General features: G+C 40.0%; 2 protein-coding genes across 4 annotated transcripts; one reads left to right on the forward strand and one right to left on the reverse strand.

The window, feature by feature from the left end:
* Window positions 1-45: 45 nt before the first annotated feature.
* Window positions 46-5,332, reverse strand: moxd1l (monooxygenase, DBH-like 1, like). The gene is made up of 13 exons (XM_070925594.1): window positions 5,063-5,332; window positions 4,814-4,960; window positions 3,767-3,919; window positions 3,389-3,472; window positions 2,941-3,096; window positions 2,728-2,830; window positions 1,770-1,942; window positions 1,559-1,647; window positions 1,202-1,298; window positions 1,015-1,074; window positions 750-871; window positions 513-600; window positions 46-201 (listed from the first exon to the last, which is right to left on the reverse strand). Exons 1-13 carry the CDS (start codon window positions 5,330-5,332, stop codon window positions 46-48), a joined length of 1,698 nt encoding a protein of 565 aa, XP_070781695.1.
* Window positions 5,333-7,534: 2,202 nt separating this feature from the next.
* Window positions 7,535-23,196, forward strand: snx9b (sorting nexin 9b). 3 transcript variants are annotated; one of them, XM_070925439.1, is made up of 19 exons: window positions 7,535-7,804; window positions 9,614-9,700; window positions 10,938-11,012; window positions 12,021-12,140; window positions 12,686-12,763; window positions 13,847-14,009; window positions 16,737-16,875; window positions 17,356-17,440; window positions 17,692-17,817; window positions 17,967-18,084; window positions 18,185-18,315; window positions 18,531-18,634; window positions 18,765-18,868; window positions 19,029-19,106; window positions 19,380-19,456; window positions 20,449-20,538; window positions 21,204-21,318; window positions 21,415-21,506; window positions 21,666-23,196. In XM_070925439.1, exons 1-19 carry the CDS (start codon window positions 7,793-7,795, stop codon window positions 21,711-21,713), a joined length of 1,842 nt encoding a protein of 613 aa, XP_070781540.1. In that variant the 5' UTR covers window positions 7,535-7,792; the 3' UTR covers window positions 21,714-23,196. The 3 variants fall into 3 exon arrangements, with proteins under 3 accessions (XP_070781540.1, XP_070781541.1, XP_070781542.1); XM_070925440.1 differs by having other exon boundaries at window positions 16,740-16,875; XM_070925441.1 differs by lacking the exon at window positions 12,686-12,763.
* Window positions 23,197-24,067: the final 871 nt, after the last annotated feature.

Genomic DNA, 24,067 nt, shown 5'->3' on the forward strand with positions numbered 1-24,067 from the left:
TTGTCAAGATTGCAATGGCTTGGAGATGTTGCTCATACAACCACGTTACATTATTGCAATGCAGAGTAGCAAAAGTATGATTGCGGCTAGGTTCACAATCCAGGAAGTGCCCAGACTGCTTGACGCGTTGTTATTTTGACAAGTGACAGTCGGTGTCTTCATCATCTCCCTGATCATGGCATTTCCATGAAAAAAGTTGCCCTGTGAAAAAGAAAAGATGACATAAATACATAAAATTCTCTATACTGTATATGAGACGCAAAATTAAATTTTGTGGAGACATGCAGATCAGCTCCAAAATAAAGGTGTGTCTGATACAGGTCTGTATCAGAAGACTGACTGATAATAAAAATAAAATGTATGTATCATTAAAATGATATAGTCAAGAAAATGTTTTACACAAACACAAAGGACCAGAAGAGACACAATATGAATGTGTTTTTTAGTTTGGAGGTTGAAAATAAAAGACACATTAAAACATTTCAGTTACTTTTTAAAATTCTGTTACTTACATCGTCATCCATGATCAGCTGAAGTTGCGGTAGGTTCTTTAACAAACTCTCATACTCAGCAATTCCATCCTGGTCTGAAGTTGTCATCCTGTCAGAAATAAGTATAGAGCTTCTTCAAAAGAGCAAGACATCAAGATACATCTGCATGAAAAATATAATGTATGTAACCTGTAAGCAGTTTGTAAAGCAGCACTGGTGCTAGAGAAATATCATGTGAAGGATTACATCGGGTCTTACTTGTAGCTTGTCTTCATCGATGGATGCTTTGTATCTGGGTGGCTAACACATGTGCTGATCTCGATTGCAGGATAGTAGAATAGGAAGGCCAGGCACATCTCATCAGTGGTTGCTAACCCCATCTGAAGGAGGAAAATGTGAAACATCTATATATCTATTGACCAGTAGCTTTCAGCTATTTTAGCTAGCATTTCTTGGAGAGCACTGATTTCATTTAGAGCACATTATATGCGTAATGACATTAGGTTATACAGTATTTACCCACCTGAGTGACTCTGGTGCGATTGATAGTACTGTAGGTGCACTCCACTGCAATCTCATCGCCCTGTGATGGGAAACAAGTGATGTGGCATCATAAACTATAGAGCGCAGTTAATATTATATAGTTTTTGAGAGCCTAATAACTGCCTTGTGACATATGGGTACAACATATGGAGGCAATGGAGACTTACCTGCTTGATGGTCTTGATGTTTCCCAAATTGGTCATCTGCTGCATCTCAAAGTTGTAGTTTTCATCCAAGCCCAAGAAGTCTATCTGCTTTCCATTTCTACAGAGACCAGGAAGTATGAAATAAGCTTAACAATATGTTTACAAGAAAACAATAGTACAATGTATAATTGGCATCAAACCTTTTTATTTTATTTCATTCCAAAACACAACTACCCTGAGCTCATTATTCAATATCTTATAGTTAACAATTTGTTACTGTGTTTTTACATAAACAGTCAAATTATATAAATCTCTTTTTTTATTCTTCAATTTAGATATTGACAGACATAAAGCAAATCCCCAATCTCTCTTTCTTACCTGTAGTGGCCAACTCTGACTTTCCTCCCAGCCAAGTGAGTGTGCATCAGCACAGCGAACACGTGAAGGTCCGGTAAAGGATTCACACGCTAGGGGTGGATTGTAAAGATTATCAGGAACACAGTCATGAACAATAAAAAGAAAATGACCTCTTAACTTGTCTCTAGTAGCCACTGCTGCAGTTTGAAATCCATACTGAACCACAACAGACCTGAGAAAAGATGCTGGTGTTACACACTGAGTAGGTGTGGAATTGACTGGCTTTTGGAGGGATGTTGTACTGCAAGTGGTCCAATGTTTGCAGACCTGCGGTCATGATGCCCACATCATGCTGCCGGAGTTGGGCTGTATAGTACAGTCTAAGTCCTGAGCTGTCTGTCCTACCTATACAGGGGGGGAGACAGAAGTTTAAAAAATGTTGCATCTTGGTCATGTGATGAAGAGACACATGACAAAAATAAGTACTTTATTTACACAGTATTTAAAACGGTATTAGTACCGTTAGAGTGTATACTGTGTATTATTGTCCAGACAGCAGCCGAAGAACTAGTTTTTCATTGTATTAAAATGCACTGGTGGCATTTTAAAGGTAAATTCCTCCAATTGTATACATAAGGGTCAATTTACTGATCATGGGGAGTATTATTTTCAGCCGGTGAAAACAGGTCCATAATGTCTTCTGTGGCCCTTAAGTGGGCTATGCCAAGTCAGAGAAAATTACCCTGGGGATGTAATCGGGGTTATTTGGCTTTGAGCTTGAAAAGTATAAACCTATAAGAGAAAATCTGTGTTACAAACAGGAGGTTTGGTGCATACAAGAAGTGGGAAGCTAAAGGGCTGGTAGGGTTTAACGAAGAGATGCTATTGGTTACATCATGGAACTTGACCCATACTGGGGACAAAAAGTCAGGATATCTCGGCCTCTGCTTCTTTGATAGTAACCATTCTTTTTTAATCTGTCTTTTGTGAGCACTTAATGCACAGAGCAATAGATTCAGTAAATCATTAAATCCCTCAACAATAAATGTCCAATCTGTAACCAATATTACATGTGTACTTTGTAATATCACAATTCTATTCACAATTCTATATATATATATATATATATATATATATATATACTCTACTGTATTGTATAGTGCAGCATGAAAAGGATCTACAGTATTTACCTGTTATATTGTTTGGATTATTGTAGTGGATTTCCAGCCTATAGAACATCTCCCTGTCCTCACCTCCAACAGGAATACCTGCATTTTCTGGGAGCTCAGACACCTGAGGTTTCAGAGATAAACTGGGGATCAACTTGCAAAAGCACAACAATGACATGGACATACACAGAAGAAGACAAAATGATCAGACATGGACACTTGATTCTCCCTTACCCCTCCGCCCACTGCCCATGTAGCCACCACCCCGAAGCAGGCATCCCCTATGTCGCCCCCGTAGCACGGCTTGTCGTACGGCTCCGTCACAAAGGAGGGGCAGCGGTACAGCAGCATGTGATGGACAATGTCATGGTGCTCAATCACCGGTTCAACCTGCGGTAGAGTGAGGAGAGATTTGGTACTGAAGGTTTAAAGAATGATGAGTGTTGGTAGAAATAAATATGAAAATTGTTGTTCATTATCATGTTCACTTTTCAGGTGTGGGGCCACAAGTTCCTGATAAATGACACTTACCTTTACATCAATGATTTTTATTGTAGCTGCTTTAGTCAGACCAATTCACTCAAAAGCTGATCAAACGCATCATGTAAAGAGTATTGGATTGCAGATTTTGGTTAAAGGTGGTTGAAGAGTGATGACGGTAATATGTAGAAAGCATAATTACCAGATATATATGATGCTTTGTATTTAGCGTTGGAAACTTCATGACCTTGCAGTGGTAATAGGTATGAATGGGAGGGAGATTGATCTGTAAAAAAAAAAAAAAGATAAAAGGTGAACAAAATACAATTTGTGTCTGTCTTAGTTCAGATGATCAAATTGTTTTGATTTGTTTTGATTTTTAAATTGTTTCCATCCCTTCATCCAAACTGTATATTGAAAAAATAAAAAGTAAAAACTGCAATGTATTCCAGCCCTCCTCTTAGATATTCTGTCTAATTTGATAAGTGAGCTACAAGGTCAGATATTGAGAAAAATCTACAATTTATCCCACAAACACGCATTGTCTATCATTGTCATAACTGTTTTAAATTATTCTTACATTGTCCACTGTGGCATTGAGAAAGTTGCCGTTGGTTAAGATCGTTCTGGGGGTATAGTTCAGCAGGTTGACTTCCTTGGTGCCTCTACGGGCCGCATGGTAAGTGATCTCATCTGTTGATCCGTAGGCATAGATCACTTTAATGGGCTGAGCCTATAAAAGAGATGGCAGTTTTAGTCAACAAATATGATACAATTACAAAAGCAACTACATGAAATGGAGTTTATTGGGGGGACAGGGACATGGTGTGTTTCTGTGTTCCCAAAGCTGAAAAATCAAGTCTTTATCTATCAGTTTTTTAAATTCAGGTGATACAGATAGCCGTTTACTGTGCGTGACCACAAATGTAAAAACGTACAGCCAGCTTTTATTACCAAAAACGTATAGCATTTCAGGTGTTCAATGCGAAACAAAATCTTGGGTGCCTCTTTCTGTTGCTGCCATTGTCTTCATATCTGAAAACACGCAATTGAATGCGTGGTAAAGGCACATTGAGGTGAACCTAACAAAAGAACTCCTATAAAAGAGTTTACATGGATACAAGCAGGAAACTTGAGCTTTACACCGAGAATCAGATTAGAAATACAAAAGACTATAGTATTAAAGGCTTGTGCTTCAGGTTGTCAAGCTCCATGGTGTACTACCACAAACAAAGTTTAAATGAGGTGTAATTAGTTGATTAGGGATGTTGGTCTGTAGGCATTCATTTTGGCTATCGTTACCATGGAAACAGCAGCCTCCTAGCTGGGGTAGTTTTCCACCATCCTTACAAAACATGGTTTCATACTGTATAAAGTTTTAACCAGTCTGACATCAACAAGACTGACATTTTTCTGACATTGTATAGTGAGGAACTTTCCAGTCGCATCACTTAGACAATAAATCACTGAATAGTCAAGTGCATCTTTGTATCAATAGTAACTCCTGCTGCTCCTTTGTTAACGTATTTAAGTTAAAATGAAGTTGATATTGCAATATTGGTGCAACTAATGCCATACATGCAGAATGTACTGTAGACAGTTGGGAGATCATATCTGAATGTCTTACAGTGATGTGGAAGTCTTGGTCATCACACGACTGAATGGACCTCTCAAAGGTCACGATGGTTTGACCTTCACTTTCAGTCAGAGACAGGAGAGTGTAGCTCTGCTGCTCGTCCACCAAAGGCATGGAGTTCCCTGTAGCGTGATAATCCTAATGGACAGAAAGACGAAACCTTCACAGAGCAGAAAGCTGAACATGGAAACATTAAACTCATTCACACATGTAGGACTAAAGTATCTGGTAATAGCTTACTTTGAAGTAGCTTCCACTGGGTCCAAGCCCCCCCATGACGATATCTGACCCCTTCATGCCTCCGTTCGTACTGAAGCCAAAGCCCACCCAGCCTGTTGTGTTGACTACCAGTTTGAATGTAATGTTCCCTTGTAGGTCATCAAAGCCCCACTTCAGGCAAACCAAATGGTCCTGGTCCAGGTACTCCATGAAGGGCATGGTAGGGTCTGATGCCCCTGCTCTATTTGTCCCAACCAAGAACAGATAGAGGAAAGGAAGCAGAGAGTGCATGATGTCTCTGTGAAGGTGGAGGTCTTCAAACTGAGCTCACTCTTTGCAGAGTTGCCAAATACCCTCCCGCACTCCTCCTCCTCCTCCTCCTCCTTCTCCTCCTCCAACACACCTGCGTAGCTAGATGAACTCAAGTGATACAGGCAAAAAGTGCTCAGTCATTTGGTATTTGCCCTTGTGGAACAACTAAACCTGTGCATCACTTTGGCAGCAGCCTCAATCACATTCTGATTTTTGTGTTAATTTCACTTTTAAATTCAAAGATTTCTTCAAAGCTTATTCTCAGTGTTAAATCTGCAAGTTCACTGTCTTTGATGTCAGAGCAGTGAAAATCTTCAGCCTCCCTCTCAAGTCTTTTCATATAACTACACACTCAAACCCTCTTTCTGTCTCTGTCAGTGAGCTGTGGTCGGGTGGACTGTGGACTTCATCTACTTACAGTAAACTGTATCCCCTCTCAGCTACTCATTGATATCAACCAGTTCCACCGGTTCTTTGCCATTGACAGACAAGTGAGACTACTGCTGGCCTTGTGTGTTTGATATATGAGGAGGTGACGAGGAGGGAGCAGGGATGAAAGGTGTAGCTCTCATTTTGGCCAGAGTCGAGGTTGTCAATATATTAGCTCTGGCCAAAATGAAAGGAATACGTCTTATCAGCTCACTCTTTCACTCTCTTTGTCACCTTCTCACTTCATATGGAAATGTGAATCGTGGGATTATTCTTTGAGTTGATCCTCAGCATTTAAAGTCAGTCGAATTTTTGTAATTCAACATCATTCTGATCAACATTCTCATATTTACTGTGTTTAAAATTTCTATTTACAGTGCACACACTTCAACTATCTCTGGCACTTCAACTTTAACAGAAATGTCAACTGCTTTCAGCCTCTACACATTAACTGACAGCTCAAATACTGACTTCTTATGTACCAACTCACAAATGTTTACAGGACACTTTAACTATCTCTGTCGCTTAAAATTTAAATTTCTTTCATCTTTCACACCTCAATTGACAGTTCAACTGCTTTCAATGCTGAAACAGGGCTGAAACTTTACATTCAAATTTCAAATGCTTTTAGAAATTGCACCTGAGGAATAGGATATTACATAAAGTGTCAATCAAAACACAGTACAGCGCAGCAAAGCTAGCCCAGAGCAGGCATGTGTGTATTATCTGTACAAAAAAAACACATTAACAACGCAGTGAAACTCTAGAAGTTGCTTACTGTAAAGAAGTGGTATCTGCATCAAGCCAGACCTGATGTGAGCCTTTCTGACAGCACTTTAAGTGATTTCAACGGCTTTTGGCTTTAACACTTCAAGACACTTCAAACCCATTCTGTGCTTCAACTGCTACAAACAGCTGGTTTAAGAGATTCACCTTAAACTCCCATTCAACATCTCAGATGCAAATAATTAACATTTTAAATTTCCTTTAAAAGTCCAGCATTTTCTTGTTTTGTAATCAAAGATGTGAGATGTGATTATTATTACTGCTATTGTTGTTTTGTCTTTGTATTTTTATTTGAAGGCCAAAAACTTGGACAGTCGACCTATCCGATCCTGACCACTGGGATATCAACGATGGACCTTGCTTGTAATGTAATAGCATATTGAGCCCAGCAGAGGTCGCCTTCAGCATAAGACATAAATTCAGGGAAACTCCCTTTCAGCCGTCAACACGTCAGTAAACGCACCACAGGAGCTGCCTTAACATTAAATTAATATAATTTTTGCCATTTTTCATTATAACATTTTGCCATAGCTTGGGCTCAGAATAAAACCAACTAAAATGACGAATTAAGATAAAATAAATCTTAATATTAGGCTTTTCTTTTTTTAAAGTAAACATGGCTGCTATTGATTTAATGACATATTTGCAATTTGACTGATACTGTTATTATTAATAAAAAATAATTATATTTGCCGTTAACTGTTTTTATAGCTATAAAATGTCTTTGAGAGTTTCATGAATTAATATTGTTATTATTGAGTATTATTTCAGGATTTCAGCATTTTGCCATATTTGTGAATATTATTTGAGTTTTATTTGTTCCCTATATTTTACTTTTTTGTCATTTGTAATTTCATTTTATATTAGTTGAACTAGTCACGTCTTGGAGGGCCTTATCGGACCTAGACTACCTTTCCGGTTTCTCTCGCGGTGCAGGTCACTCCCTCCGTGCTGTCAGCAGCTCCCTGCGCGGTTCAAACTCGCAGTCGCCTTGAAATAGTCTGTTCCCACCGTGTGCGTTTTCCAGGTTTTTGGAGTTTTTAAGTGACAAACTGTTTTTAAGTAATGTGTTAAAGTCTGTGTTGCGGCGGCTGTCCACTGGGAGGAATTACTGCGTTTTCTTCGCTTTAGTTGAAAAGCAGCGGGTAGAAATGTCCAGCTGAGGACTGGAAATCCTGAAAACCGCAGGGCCTGTTTTTGTAATGATTGATCAATGCTTCGACAATGGCGCTAAAGGTAAGTCTGGCAACTTTTCTAGGCTGTTTTAACGTCAACCCGGCTGTATTGCCTCATCCAGTTTCCACTGACAATAGTTTTTAAAGGAAAACTGCGGGCTGTGGACTTGTAGGAGCTCAGAGTTACAGTTTCTCGCAGTAGGTCTACAGTGAACACTCAACTCGGCAAGATACATAACAAGAGTCAAAAACTTTTCAATACTCTCGTTTAGAAGCGCTTACGACACATTTGTATGCAGTAATTGTGAAACGCGTGTTTTTGCTGTAGGCCTACATGGAAAATGTGTCTCATTAAGAAAGTGTCTTGTGACATTTTACTACCTTTCCAGTGCGGGTCATTTCTACCACCGCGGAATGCTGGGAAATGTAGTCTTTGGCGTGTGTATGGCTTTTTGTTCATTCAGTACAGTGTATGTGTGAGTGAGAGTGATTATTGTTAATCTTGGTCATAGACTATATTGTGTATTATCATCATTAATACAGTGAGTTTTAGTATTATTAACACAATCCTTTGAGTTACTGTTAGTATCAATAGTATGAGCTGCCTATGATTAGTAGTTACTATTAAAATAACAGGAAATAGGTGGGTGGGTGTGAGACTTATTTTGATTACAATTCGGTTTTTTGGTCTGATTTTTCCACAAAAACTTCCTCAACTCTGTCTCAGTCATTCAAAAACACAGCATCTATGAAAATGCAAATATTGTTCATATCAGAAGTTTTACTGCTTCACACAAGATGTCTCCTACTTCACTGAAAACATTCAAAATCATGCTTGTTGGTACACGTGTTAAAATCAGATTTAAGATTTAAGAGAGAGAGAGAGAGAGAAACCCTTCTGCACATGAACAGCTTTCTAGTGTCAAACACAAGTAAAACGCCTTTTTGATTGCAGGGGGACTTTAAATTGAGATAACGTGCAAATGACATCATGCAATCATGCTAGGAAGATGAACAAAGTGCTTTCACTACATCAAAGCAATAACTGAGCCAGTAGGCGCTTTCTCTCATGAAGTTTAAAAACACCATCCAGCGTCCTTGCCTCCAGGGAGGTGGCAGGCTAATGGTGAAACAGATCTCTGTTCAGGGAAGAGCTAATAGCCTTGCATTCCATCTTATTGGTTAATGAGCAAGTTAGTTACATAGTCGAGCAGTGTTAATGAGATACTGTTGTGATAACGCAAGGCTGACTTTTTAGTTTGGATAAGAACTGGCAATCCCAGTGAATTTGGATAGTCAAACTAATGAATATGAATGAGTGGGTAGGCGTGAACATCAGCCGTGAAGTGAACTGTGAAAAGAGAAGTCATATTTACAATAGTTTTCACTGTCATTTGTTGAATGTATTTGTTTGTGTGTGTGTGTGTGTGTGTGTGTGTGTGTGTGTGTGTGTGTGTGTGTGTGTGTGTGTGTGTGTGTGTGTGGGTGGGTGGGTGGGTCTATGTGTGTGTGTCTGGGGCCAAGGGGGAAGGGCAGATTAGTAGATGTGGGTCAGTATGAGAACAACTGCAGGCTCCTGTATTAAACTGAACCAGGTAACGTGATGGTGCTGGCCTTGTTTTTGGTTGATACTGGTGCCTGGTTAAGAGTCAGCATAATATACCCAGAAGAACTAGTTTAGCCTGTTTCACTGTGATCTTATTTCACTCCACAAGAGGTACAATACTGACGGTGCTATTGGGTGTGTTGCTATATGTGTGTGTGCATGCACATACACGTGCAAGTATATGTCCATGTGCTGCCTGTCTTCATAAAAGTGTCCATCAAACATGCACTAAGTCTTGTGTGTTTTTTTCTTGATTGTCTTCAGGCACAAGTTTTATATGACTTCACTGCTGAGGCTGGAAACAACGAGTTGACGGTGAAAGAAGGCGAGACAGTCACTATCACCAACCAGGTAAATCTATACCAGCACTCCTCTACCTTCCTTCTCCCTACCTGTTTTATGTACATCATGTAAAATATGAATTTAAATCAATGTAGTTTGCATTGTCTGATATCTTTTATTAAGAATTGTTTGTCACCACTGACACTGTGAAGAGGAAGAGGAAGAAAGTTAAATATTAAGTTTAATTCAATAAAGATTTGGCAGCTTATATTATGTTTTTTCAGCAAGTAACTTTTTATTTGTGGTATTTTCCGCCTAAAATTCCAGTAATAGTTAACTATAATAGCTTTGTGTGTTGTAGCCTCAAATTTCAAAAATGTTCATGTGACTCTTCTGTAACATTGCTATTGCCTATAAAGGCCCAACTCACATGATCTCCGAATATCTATAAATGATGAACAAATACGTACAGAGGGCGCAAACATGATGTCATTACAGCAAGTCGCCAACAGTTCAAAGGTCACTCACTGTGTGCTGACCTAAATAGTTTTATAACCAAAGTCGCTCTTAAGCGAATCAGGACCTACTGTATGAGGGAAACAATCTTTTTTTTTTTTTTCACTAAATAAACGGACTGTGGAGGAATTTGTCCTGGGAGCTCTCAGTGTGTTTACAGACACTTGGGTAACGTGGTTATTGTCAGCTTTTAGCTCTAACCCAATTTCTTTAAGGACATGTAAATTGGAAACCTGGTTTTCCTTAATTGCAGTAACGGTTTGCGAGAAACACAGCTACATTTTTTGTGGAGAGACCTGATTTCTCATGGGTTTTTGCACAGATGCACATGCAAATACTTCACAGTATTGGCAAGTATTGCTGTGGCAGCAGAGCAACAGGATCAAAGGGAACATCATTACTTGTAGCAATGTATCCTTGCATCAAAAGGAATGGAATAAGTGTGACATAAACTGAAATAAATACATCATCATCTACATCTAATAGACTGCTCTCTCATTTTTACTGTGGTCTCATCTGTGCTGTCATCAACATGCTCCAAACACCTTAAGCATCATTTGAAAAAACAGTACAAACAACAGCAGAAATCTGACTACTGACCAGTTGCATGTAAATGTGTGTTTTAGAGCAATTGGGTTACTGCAATGCATTTAAACACATTCTCAGATTTCCTTTGAATGTGGTTTTTCCCCCCAGTAGCCTGGTCTTTTGTGTGCATGTGATGCAGACACCTGCAGCCAGTCCTGGTCATTTATGCTAACATGTTGTTTCGGGTCTCACTCTATCTCAGGGTATTGGAGGCGGCTGGATTGAAGCACAGAACTCCAGAGGGGAAGTTGGACTGGTGCCAGAAGACTACATCGAGGTGAGATAGTCCGTCACTTGGTGTATGGTGGTAATTTTACCTGCAGAAAATTAAGCTGCTAAGCCATCTGCTATCATGCTTTGAGGTTAAGATGCACAACATGTACTATCTACATCAGAGTACAACTAAATATTTAACATTTGAACCTCTCAATGCCTCTATCCGTTAGATATTTGTCATTATAGACAAGGATATGTTTCTGCATTGACTGCAGACTGTGCCTGAAACAAACTGTGCAGACTGTGCCTGAAACAAAAATCACAACAGGATGTTCGTCCTTCAGGGTTTTGCTGATTAGGGTGTTTGTGTGTGTGTCCAGTTTGATCGAGCAACTCTGACTTCATCATGAGGATATGATTCACTCTGAAGACATTCAGAAAGAGACCCGGAGAGAGTTTGATTAAAAGTAAAGTCTGCGAAGACTGTTTAGCCTCACTCAAACAACACATCTAACAATGTAGTGTCTGTGTGTACAAGAGAGAGGTTGATATTATCCGTCTGCTTTACTTAGCAAACAAGCTCATGCGGATGTGTGTGTTTATCTGACCTTAAGTTACCTCTCCAGCTGCCCCCAGACTGTTTTGATCATAAAAACCCACTGATGACAAATGCACTTGTAGCTTATGTAATTTCTAATGAAAAACATCAGGACACAGTCTGTTTCTCAAGCAAGTACTTTCTATTTCAGCGCACTCTACGGGTAACAATAAGAGGATGTTGAACTGCAAACATAGCCTGAAGAATTAAGTGTGGTATCTTCATATTGACTAAAGCAGATTTAAATGTGTAAATTCAAGTATCACCAGCAAGGGCTATCACACTTTGGATAAACTGAGAAAGTTAAAAACCCAGTTTGCAAAGCCAGGGAATACCAAGGAGACACGATCACATTACTGCAGAAGAATGTACCTTTAAAAGTCATTAAACCACACTGGAATATCTGGATTTGTTCTCTTAATAGGACTGTTTTCTGTCTCTCCCTTTTTAAAAAAATCTTTTTATTTGTAGTTTCCATCGCTCCCAGGAGCAGGAACCTCAGCACTTACTCCAAGTGTAGGAAATGTTGCAGCTCCCGACCTTTCCCTCTTTGATGCCTACGCTCCCCCATCAGTACCTGCACCAAACCAGGTAATGCACTCTCCTAATGAAGGTATGGGTATATTTAAGTAAACATAAATACCTACAATAGTACAACAGTACACCTGCCCTGTTTTTCATTCTCCCGCTCAAAAGTATGTGTGATGGGGTGATAAAGCAGAAAGCAGAAGTGAGCGATGACGGAGCTGTACTGACGTTCATGCAGCGTGTGTGAACCCCAGAGATGCAGAAGTGAGAGCAGCTGCTGTGGAAGATGTTCGGCATGGTCATGTCATTTATAACTGACACAGGTTTTAGCTCTGGTAAAATAGAACCCAGAGGAAACAAGTTCAGAGAAATCTTTTGTCGTTAGCAGGCAGGAAGTTCCATAAATATGAGCGTACTGCTGGATCAGTAGAAATTTGGGCACAGTAAGAGGTTGAGTCAAGGCAGGATGTGTGTCAGCCATCATCCCTCATGCTCTCACACACAGACGAGCACATCTGTATCCAGCATCACGTTAACCCATCCCCTGCTGAGTGTAAACCTTCACTGCTGGTGCTGTGTGTTGATGTCACCTTCTTTTCCCCCTCAAGGTGGATGCTGGGGGCTTAAGTCCCCAGCCGGACACCCCCGACACCCCAGTTTCCCCCTACCTTTCGTCCCCTGATGAGGTAACTGCCACCTGGAGGTGGTGGATTAGGCCAGTGGCATGAAAGCAAGCCCTCCACCTCATTCCCTGCCCCAAGCCCCGTCCTATCTGATTGGTCTGCTTTGGCAAATTCCCCCTCCTACTCCTGCTGCCTGCAGAAAGCATGATCTCACCCTCTCCGTTCACCTCGCACCACAGCACACACTTTCACATTCGCACTCACGCGTCACCAATCGACTCCCGCACCCTACCAATGAGCACCACAGTGAAACTTTAAAAGCTTAAAGATCAGAGTCGATGATCTTCGTGTCTCACATATAATTGACTAATCACACTGACGAATCATCAGACATTTACTCCAGATGATGATCAGAATCTCATAAATAATCCTCAAAAATTTTCCAATGCCATTTTGACTGACTGTTAAAATGTGTGTATCAAATGTTGTCTATTTATGTGCAGTGTAGGTGCTGCTGAATCTGGGAAGCGCTGTTGGAGTGTTGCTCCTCACTGCACTGCAATGTTCACTGTGTCAACGTCATTGCAGCATTTTTTTGGTGTGAAATTTCTGTATGTCTAGGTGCATTATGTGGTGTATTAAGTAACCCTGCTCTAGTCCAGTGTTCAGGTAGCTCAGTGCTGCTTGGTTAGCATTAAGCTAACTGCAACCTACAAAAGGCACACATAAACTCTATTGCATGCCCATGCCCACATGTTTTCATAGTGGTCTACACAGTGTGTCTGCCTTGCAAGCATGGCATGGAGTTGCATTTTCAGTTTGTAAGTACTGTAAAAAGAAATGTGTGCATGAACTTGAGAATGGTAGTGTTCACCATTATAAGCATGTGTCCTTTTTTCAAATATGCAGTATTATTTTTGATATTTGTAGTTACTGCGTATGTTAAGCAGCATTTACAAACTACAGTGTCACAGTCAAGTTGATTACCTTAGCAGATTCCCTGTTTGAGGCCAGGTCTGCATGTTGTTTTAAGACTCCTGTCAGCTTCTCATTAAACAGACTCCAAACAAGACTGGACTCTACTCTCTCCCTCTCCATTTCACTGCTTCTTTCATCCCTCACATTTCCTCTATCCGTCTCTTTCAGGCTAGTAATGGTAATGATCCCTGGTCGGTGTGGAACACGGACCCGTCGGGGGGCTCCAGCAACAACTGGGCCTCCAATCCAGAGGGCACCCAGACAGGGAAGAGTGTTGCTGACCCATGGGCCTCTGTATCACATGGCCATCCTCAGGCTTACCAGGGCCCAGGTAAGAACAGCTTTTCAGTTAGCAGCCATGGTTGATGTCGGAAACATAATGTGTGTCAGTACAGTGATCACTGCCTGTGATCTTGGAACATTTATAAATTGTAAGTTTGATTCTTGTGGTTGTACATACCCTACTCAGAACTGCTATTCAAAACCTCGGCTTTTAAATAGGGAAATGAAGACTGCGCCGCTCGTGTGTCATTCTAAAGTGCTTTCTTTTCAAGTTCTTATATTTGTTTGCTGTCTAATGTTTAACATGGGAAGGCCACACTGTTTTTAGCTCTTGTCATCATTATCTTTCTTAACAGTTTAGCGTACTGTTTGCAGATTTAAAGGTTTGAAACTGTAATTGTGGGGACAGGATACAGTGGATGTGGTTGTTCTGGAAAGCCAAGACTTACTGCTGAGCCCTCTGGAGGTGTGAGCTCAATTCAAATAATCAAATTTAAGCAAGCCTGTGTTACTCTACACTGCAACACAGTTGGATTATGTGGCTTGTGAATCGTGTTGTACATTTATAACAGTGTCGTCTGATGTCAAAATCATCTTTCTGTTTGGATGCTTGTTTTGGATTGTCATGATAGAGGCAGCTAAACCCCACAACATTCAGTGTTTTAGTGCACACCCTGTATAAATGTTTCCAGACATGGTGAAAGGTCTCTGTTTGGTTAATCCTGTAATGTAATGTAATCCTGAATGTTTGAGAAGTGTAAGAGTGTCTTGGTCGTAAGACAGTTTAAAGATATAAGGATTTTTAAATGTGCTTAATGTCTAATGTTTTGCTCCCAGATGTGGTTCTGCTCAGTCATCTGTCTCTGGCCAGTCCCTCCACACAGATGCTCCAGTATGTGAACTGGACAGGACAATCAAGTCATGTTTTTGCCAGACTGTGGAAAACATAGCCTCACGCATGACTCAGAAGGACAAATTACTTGACCTGTTTTTTAAATTCTCCAGTTGTTATTGTAGAAGAGAGAAGTGGGGGAATAAATGGCAAGGAGGAGAATTAACAGACTTTTCCTTTCTTTCTTTCCCTCTTGCCAAAGACATCTACCCGTATCCTTACCTTATCGATTACACAGGTATCTTGTGCATGGCCTACTCGGAGAGTTTCCAGCAAGTAGTTTTAGGAAATGATTTACATTCTTAAAAGCATGTGCGTGAGGCATTCAGTTTGTATCTTTGATATTAACCCTATATTAACTTTATTGTGATGTGGGAAAGTGCCAATTGAAGGGGAGTGTGACTGTATATCTGATACATGCAATGTCCTTGTTAAGTCATAATCACAATGTGAAAACGGCAGACAGCAGTAACTTAAGACAGAATAAAGTTGTCAGAAGGGGGTTTAAAGTCGTGAGGCTGGTTAGCCAAACTTTGTAACAGAGAAATTGTAAATTTAGTGATTATTTAACACTTTTTAGACCATTTTAAGGATGCAGGAAGAAACATTTAGGGGGTTATGGGCTCCTGCTACGCTAGGCTAGTAATCTTTTAGCAGGACTATTAGTTTAGCTGTTTAACTTTTTTGTTTGTTTATCCATCATGGTTGGATTTAGTTTAGGATTTACTCCCTCATTTTAAATGGGATAAAAAACTGAATTGCTAAGATGTTGGTTCATCGAAATTGATTGTCAAAGGAAACGGGTAGAAAAGAGATGAAGAGTTGCCTTTAGCTTTAGCTAAGCTAGCTGTGGCTTTCTCACCAGCTAGCTTTAACTTAACAATGTGCTCTTTGTAGTTTTGCAGTGTTTACATGCTGTTTTCTTTTAAATTATAGGTTTCAATGGCATAATAATATTTTATATGGTAAAGCAATTAATATTCTGGTGTTAACTGTGTGACCAAATATGTTGTGGTATTGCGTTTTGGCTTTGTAGGGCAGATGTCATGCAGCACTTGTGATTTCCTAACTTGCCTGAAAATCATGTTACATAAATTAGGCATTATTTTTAGTACCATTGAGAATCTGTTCCTATTTAGAGCCAGTTTCAAATTGTTGGCTACGTGTTTGTCTTAGCTGTACTTGCAGATACAAGAAATTATTTTACACCAGGATGCATGCTCTCTGTTTCCATGGGAAGCTTGAGCTATGGCAGAAAGGAAATGTTATTTGAACCCTTAAACACATATAACCATACATCGCAACAAGGGGGCAAAGTGCAATATTTGCAACTCATTCGTTTCAAGGTGGAAATGCTCTGTGTGCGCTTAGACATTTGTTGGCGATGCATGTCATTACAGAAATGCAACATTTCTGATAGCTTATAGCTGCATGCTTAACACAACTGCACCTATTACCTCTCTTTCTAATCTAATGTTTAGTACCACTTTTTTACTCATGAGATAAAAATAAGAAAACCTAAATTAAGAAATGACAGAATATTTTTAATTCAATACTCATTTCATCTACTTTAGATAATATTAGTCAGACTAATGCTGCAACACGTAGTTGTCTCTCTATCCAACGCAACAATGGAAACAATGAATATTGGTTTATAAACAGAATTGATATATGTCCATCTCTGCTAGTGTTTAATTAATATGATAGATCAGAAGCGGCTGTATGTATCAGTTAATCTTCTCCAGCAGCTGTGAATCTTCACACAGCTCTTGGCTTTTTGCACATTCACGCGTAGTACAGTAGTTTGTCGAACACAGAATATGAACTTTCTGTTCCTGTGAATTAAAACCACACCCATGTGTTTTCTCATGTATCTGCCCTCAGGAGCAGAGGATGACGAGTGGGATGATGAGTGGGATGACATGAAGTCCACTGGAGGTTACGCTGAGTCAGAATCTGGAGACAGTGGAGCGATACAGAGAGGAGGAGCTCATGCGTCTTCAATGAAAATCTCCCTCAACAAGTAAGACTTATAATAACATATACTGCATTTAGTACTTTATTACTGCCTGAATCAGCTGTAACATGCAGTCTTCTTGTTAACAAACAAAAGTTAAGTTTACATTCAGTGTTACTCACAAAAATGCATTGTGTGTTTCTTTGAGGTCTAACAAATGTGTTGAATGCATTTCCTTCCTCTTAGAACACTTCCTCTTAAACATTTGAAACCTACATTGTTTACATTCATGGTTACACGCAAGCAGTCTTCTTCTCTGCATTCGTTGGCGTATTGCTGCATATCTCAGCATGTTACCACCACCTGTAGATCAGTGTGAATAGTGTGAAACCATTGGCAGGAATGTGTATCACCTCACATTAAAACATACCTCCATAACACTGCCAGAGGTCAAAAACTCCTAACTCCAAAGTCTTCTGACTCTGAGGTTGGAAAAGAGAGTAGTCAGGGCCATCACTTTTCAAACTTCTCACTCTCTTTGAGCAGGTTTCCTGGGTTCTCCAAGTCTGGTCCAGAGCTCTACCTCCTATGCAAGCAGCTTGCTAAGGGCAAAGAGAAGCTACCAATCTATGTAGGTTACCTCTAAATACCCATACAAATTGTTTACAGTATATCATCAGATGTCTTTACTTAAATACTGACTATACCTGACTGAACTAAATACAATATGCTGTATCATAACACAAGAAACAGGTAGATACGATTATTACAGTATTACAGCATGGTTTGACATGGTTTCCTCTTTTAGCCAGTGTGCACCTATGTTTGTATGCCATAAAATGGTGGAGTGGCAGATTTCTAAACTTAATGTTTTATTCTCAGGTGGGAGAAGTTGGTCCAGTGTGGTCTTACCCAGAAACTCAGCTGGACTGTGTGGTGGCTGATCCCAAGAAAGGCTCAAAGATGTACGGCCTCAAGAGCTACATCGAGTACCAAATCACACCCAGCGTAAGTATCCAATAGCAGTCAATATTTTTAATCTGGGATTTAATTAAACTGGAGTTTAGATGCTGGCCAATGCCTAATAACTGCAAGTAGACCATCTTGAAATATATTCAATTAGTATAATTGACTAGTATAGTCATTTTTTTTTGTAGACCACAAACCGGCCAGTCAATCACAGATACAAGCACTTTGATTGGCTGTATGAGAGGCTACTCGACAAATTCGGGTCAGCCATCCCCATCCCCTCTTTACCAGACAAGCAGGTGACCGGTAAGTGCCTGACTCAGATGTGAGACACAAAAAAAGTTTAACATTGCAGACGACAACATGAAAATGAAATATTTTCTTTGTATTCTCGCGTCTATTCCAGGGCGATTTGAGGAAGAGTTTATTAAGATGCGTATGGAGAGGTTGCAGGGCTGGATGACCAGGATGTGCAGGCACCCGGTTGTTTCCAGCAGCGACGTATTCCAGATTTTCCTCACCTACAAGGATGAAAAGGTGTGCTATTCTTCTCCCTTCAGATTCTGAATGATCTGAGCTTTTAACATTGTATTTTTTGAGGACTGAAAGTAGATCCGATTTGTTCTTCAACAAATGTACAAAGCAGACCTTTTATTCAAGACCAAAACACTAACATGATTTGTAATTACTGAAACTTAGGTTGGGGATTATTTATTATTGCTTAATTAAAATGGTCATCATCATTGGTACAGGACTGGAAGATGGGGAAGAGAAAAGCAGAGAAGGACGAGACAGTGGGAGTGATGATTTTCTCCACGATAGAGCCTGAAGCTGCGGACCTGGATCCTGTGGAAGTGTGAGTTTAATCAAACTTTACTCTAAACCACTGCAGATAGAAAACCTGGCTCAAAAAGCACCTAATTGTGTGGCTGTGATGTTCACCTGCTTATGGTTTACTGCATGTAAAATGTGTCCCTCGCCCACAGGGAACAGAAATGTGAGCAGTTCAGCAGGTTTACCAAAGCCATGGATGACGGGGTGAAGGAAATCCTCACGGTGGGCCACGAGCACTGGAAGAGATGTACAGGCCGTAAGTTCACACCGCACTGAAGCTAAATAAATGTTTTACCTTACACAGGTCACACCTTAACTTTGTGCTGTAATTACTGTTTATATTAAAAACTGGTTCATTATGTTGCGTATTTTGTCAACTCAAGAAAAACTCTTGTTTCATTTCTTCCCCTCCACAGCTTTGCCAAAAGAGTACCAGAGAATCGGCAAAGCCTTCCAAAACCTCTCCTCTGTCTTCACCAGCAGTGGATATCAAGGTACAACGATGAATACAAATAGGACATCAAATATTGTTTTTAGGGACTTGGGCAATGTTAGTTGTGTCTTTTCCCTTTGCTGTATTTGGTTACACCTTCAAAAGATTGCTCTAATCAACACATGTAGTCATCCTTAATGGTAGTACACGCAATTTACTATGCAGTCATGCATTATGTGGAAATCTGTTTTGAAACAAATTGGCACACAGATCCTGACATATTTTAACCCCTTTCCTGTTGCACAAATTTCTGATTCTGATTCTGATTCTGCAGGCGAGTCAACCCTGACTGATGCCATGACAGCAGCAGGCAAGACGTATGAGGAGATAGCTCAGATGGTGGCAGAGCAGGTAGGTGCCATGCCTGTTGTAACACACTGTAATATCACAAATTCAGCAAAGGGGGTGTTGGATGTATTGCACTTCCTTCACAAACAAGGCAGGGGAGCAGAACTTTAAGGCCTATGTTTTTTCAAAGTGTATTTTAGATCATATTGTGTGTTCACTCTCAATAATCTCAATATCTCACAATGTCCTGCTTGCAGTCAATGTTTACATCCTACTTCTGGCATTTTTAAGGACCCCTTTAACCCAGCGTCCTGCTCATGGATTTGTAGAGGAAGAAGCCACAGGAAAACTTATCTCTAGTATTTCCTGAATCTTGTTTAGACCTACTGTTTGAATGTGGCTTTTCTGACCGTTCTTTGTAGCCTGATCAGTGTGGTGTGTGTAAATAAAATCAAACTTAGGCCTTTTTTCAATGTCCCGGCAGCTTCCAGAGGGAGGATTCGTCTGGTAAGCTTGTGCTGCTCCAGACACTTTGTCTCAGTGCTCCTGTAGAATTGTTGGCTTTAGTTTAGCGATGCCTGTGATAGTCTCGGTAAAAGAAATCGTCTGCACATGGATTTATCTTAGGAGCCGAAAGTCTAAAACAATGCAGTGTATCTTTTGCATTAACCTGTGGAGGCTGCATACAGCTTTCCCGTGATGCATTCAAGCATAATGGAAGAATGTAGGTGTTGAATTGTATATACATATAGCCAGATGTACTGCAGGATAAGTGGATATATCAGCTAAATACTTTTCTATTCTATACTGTATAAGTCTCTGCTGAATCCAGTCACTTAATGAGAATCTGCAACATTATAAACTTGAATCTCCTGTTTTTTGTGTTTCAGTTAGGCTGTTGTGTTAAAATTAAACTTTTGAGAAGTTACCGCTGTATGTTGTTTCACATGTTTCCATGTATTCATTCTTATCACTTTCAGGTCTGTGTGTTATTTCCTGTTTTGTATTTTAGGTTACATTTATCTTTTTTGTCTCTGTGTTTTCTCCCTTTTCAGCCCAAGAAAGACCTCCACTTCGTCATGGAGACCAACAATGAATATAAGGGTCTTCTGGGATGCTTCCCGGACACTATTGGAGTCCATAAGGTATGTCAGGGAAATAGTTGCACAAAGCTTTGTTAGAAAACAAATTTAATTGGGATGTCTCATTTAAGTTTTAAGGTCAGTTTCTTTAAGGGGCAACTGTTTCTGCAGGATACGGTTGCATCAGCTGTTCTTAAGTTCAAGCTTAGCCTAATTATAACTTTAAGTTTTTACTAAGTGGAAATGTACACGTTACTAAATTAAAATGGGTAGCACCACACAAACTAGTTCTTACATAGAAATGACTTGTTACCATATATTATCACTCAGTAATAAGTAAGTATTTGCAAAGCTAATATTAGCTTGCTAACATATGACCCACTTTAGGGCCCTCCTTTAGTAAAAGAGGTAATTGGACGTGGTCGGCATATCTGACTTGACACTTGAATGAAATGCTATTTGATAAGCATGTAAACTGTGAAGAATTTCAATGACATTTCATAAAAATAAGACATTATACCTCCATGTTACAAAATCCAATCTGATAGGTTAGCAGAATTATTTATATATATATATATATATATATATATATATATGGAGACAGTTTCAGTTCCTTCTTTTTAAACTCCTTCACCGTATGTGGATGCAGATGAGTTCAATGGTCCTATTTTCACTACATATGATGTAACTGAAGATTCTTGTTGTTTGCTTCTTTTTGATTCTTGCAGGCTGCCATAGACAAGGTGAAGGAGGCCGACAAGCTGGTGGCCACCAGTAAAATTACCCCTCAGGACAAAGTCACCATGGCAAAACGACTCAGCACCATGTCTTACACATTACAAGGTAACACGCTCACTCTGAACCATTAAAGTGGTGGAGTTTATCGTAACATGATATCTGATTCAAGTGGGTGTCCTCCTGCCCCTTTGTCTCTCACAGCTGAGATGAACCACTTCCATAGCAACCGTATCTATGACTACAACAGGGTCATGCAGTTGTACTTGGAAGAGCAAGTCAAGTTTTACGAGACGGTAAAGGCATTTTTATCGACCATCTATCACATGTCCTTTTGGTTGTCTCATTACCTGCGGAGCAGTTGCATGGTGCTTAGATACTAAAGATACTAAACTATCACATGACCTCTCTCTGCTTTTATATTCATGCGAGTGTTTCTTCTTCCGAATCAACAGATTGCTGCAAAACTGAGACATGCACACAGTCAGTTCACTACAATGTGAAAGCAGCGGCTGTCGGTCTCGCACTACAAGACAAGAAGAGTTAAAGCAGCTCAACATCCAAAATATTCTTGCGTATTCTGCATTCTTTTCCCTCCCTTTAATTTAAATCTCACTTCTCTCTTTCTCTCACTCTGGCCTCATCTCTTCCTTTACTGCTCATGCCAACAGCTCATGGTGTTACTTTCGTCCACTGTTCTCAGAAGTTTATGAACAGGTAATGTGCAGCAGCTGAAAAGGCTTTGACAGCAGTGAGGGGTTTTTTTTAGGGCCAGCAATGATAGCAGAACAAGACACACTATTTACACACACCCTTTCCTCAGTCCAAGGTCCGCAGCTTGTGAGACAGGAAGTAAACATTCAAGTCACAGTTTCTGGCGTTGAATTGCTACATTGCTCGAGTTGAATCCCAGAGTTTCTCTAACGTAATGCGGATCTTAAGTTTTGTACGACACGCCTGTGCTCACATTATATCTACCTATTTTAAAGCAGTTTTTCATTCATTTTTCCATGTTAAAAATGGTAAAGGATTTACACGTTGCAAAACTATAGTCTGCACAATGATGTCCTGACACCGATAACCAAAGCCATCCTCCCCTCTGTCAATAGGGACAGCAGGGGGGTTGTGAATGCAGCATTGACAACAAATCAGAGCTTTACTGTCTTTTTCACAGCCAATATTAGGCGTATTTAATTATGTTTGCCTTTTATTAGGCCCATTGACATTTAAGAGAGTCCTAACATCTTCAGTAAAAGCAACAGAGCTTTCCGTTATGAATCCAAGCCCTGGAAGAGTTGGCAAAGGCAGAGTGTGTGTCCTCTGTATGTCCACTGCTGGCAATCCCTAGCCCCCTTTCATCCTGCACTTCCTCAAAGGCCCACGGGAAGCTCCACCTCCTTCCTGTCTTGTCCACGTGCCTTGCCCCTTTGAGGAAAATAGAAGTGGTTGACTTAGTTGCCCCCCAGCCTTCGTACCGTGACACTACAGTTTACATTTCAGGAGAGAAGACAAAATGTGGGATACTTCATTATTTTAAGACAATAAAGCAAAATGTCGGTGAATTATTACCACCTCCTGCAGGCGGTGCCAAACATGATTTCTCTCTCCCAGTTCTCCTGAAGTATATGTGTCCTTTATTATGACCAGATTCCAGCGTTTTATATGAAGGTGTGACAGCAATGTTAACTGTGAGAAACTATACTATAAGAAGAGTTTAGGATGGAGCCACTGATTTATGTCATGTATGCAGTTTTGCTTTTGCTTTTCACCGCCCATTTTTCAATCACTCTCTAATCTTGTTCACTCTTTGTTTTCTTATCACTTCATACATGAAAAATATACATATATATATATTCTATTGGACCTATCAGGTGCTTCTTGTCATTGAGATACTATTTTATGTATAGAGGTATTTGCAATACAGTGTAACTCAAAGAGGAGCAGAAATTCTGTTTGATTTATTAAACAATGATTTGTACTCACTGAGACTTTTCTTTGTTGTGTGTCGTCTTGTTCTCTGTGTGGCTCAGAGTGTACAACACACCGCACACACTCTCTGACTTACTCTTATAAAGCCCTTATTCACTTGAGCAGATTCTTGCGTAGAGACGGATAGGAATGAGAATGAGTCGGCAGCCTGTGCGAAGGGTCAAAGAGTGTGTTTGTGCAGTCTTGTAGTGGAGGAGGTGAAAGAGCCCTTTTACCCCACATTCAGCTCTCGCGCCCATCAGGTGCAGCTGGATGTGTAGGCCACATAAAGTGGCCAGCTGAGGAGATCGTATACACCAGACAGTACATGCATTCTCGTGTTTGTCTTCTATTGCATTTAGGGCTTCATTGGAGCTGGGAGCACTCGTTTCACACCTAAAAGAATGATTTTGCAATAAAAATACTTTCATACCCAGCCTATAAAATCTTGTAAAACATCTGTATTTTTGTTTCCACTTTGTATAAGAGTTCAAAGTGAACTGATTACAAACCTGTAGCCTTTTTTCTGCATCCTTTGCCCTACAGACTTTACCTCTGCTCAACGCATGCCTGCTATATTGACACAAACCTGGCAATAGGCTAAAGGTCTGCGTGAAGTAATTTGAATGTAAGTAACACTTACTGGATGCCACAGATAAACAGCAGTGCATATTCTGTATAAGAGTTATCTTTCATTCCCACCTGTCAGTCAGAAATATTAGTTATTATTATAACATAATGCTCTTGCAGAACTTGAACCACTGTCTTTATATGAAATAGTGAGTCACATTTTGTGTATATATGTTTATTGTACAATCCTTACAGTATGTATGTATACACAGTCCTCAAGTAGCACATCTCCTCTGCCTGACCCTAGACTGTGAGACAG

The sequence above is a fragment of the Enoplosus armatus genome, chromosome 19, assembly GCF_043641665.1.
Source record: "Enoplosus armatus isolate fEnoArm2 chromosome 19, fEnoArm2.hap1, whole genome shotgun sequence".
In the NCBI taxonomy this organism is placed as follows: Eukaryota; Metazoa; Chordata; class Actinopteri; order Centrarchiformes; family Enoplosidae; genus Enoplosus; species Enoplosus armatus.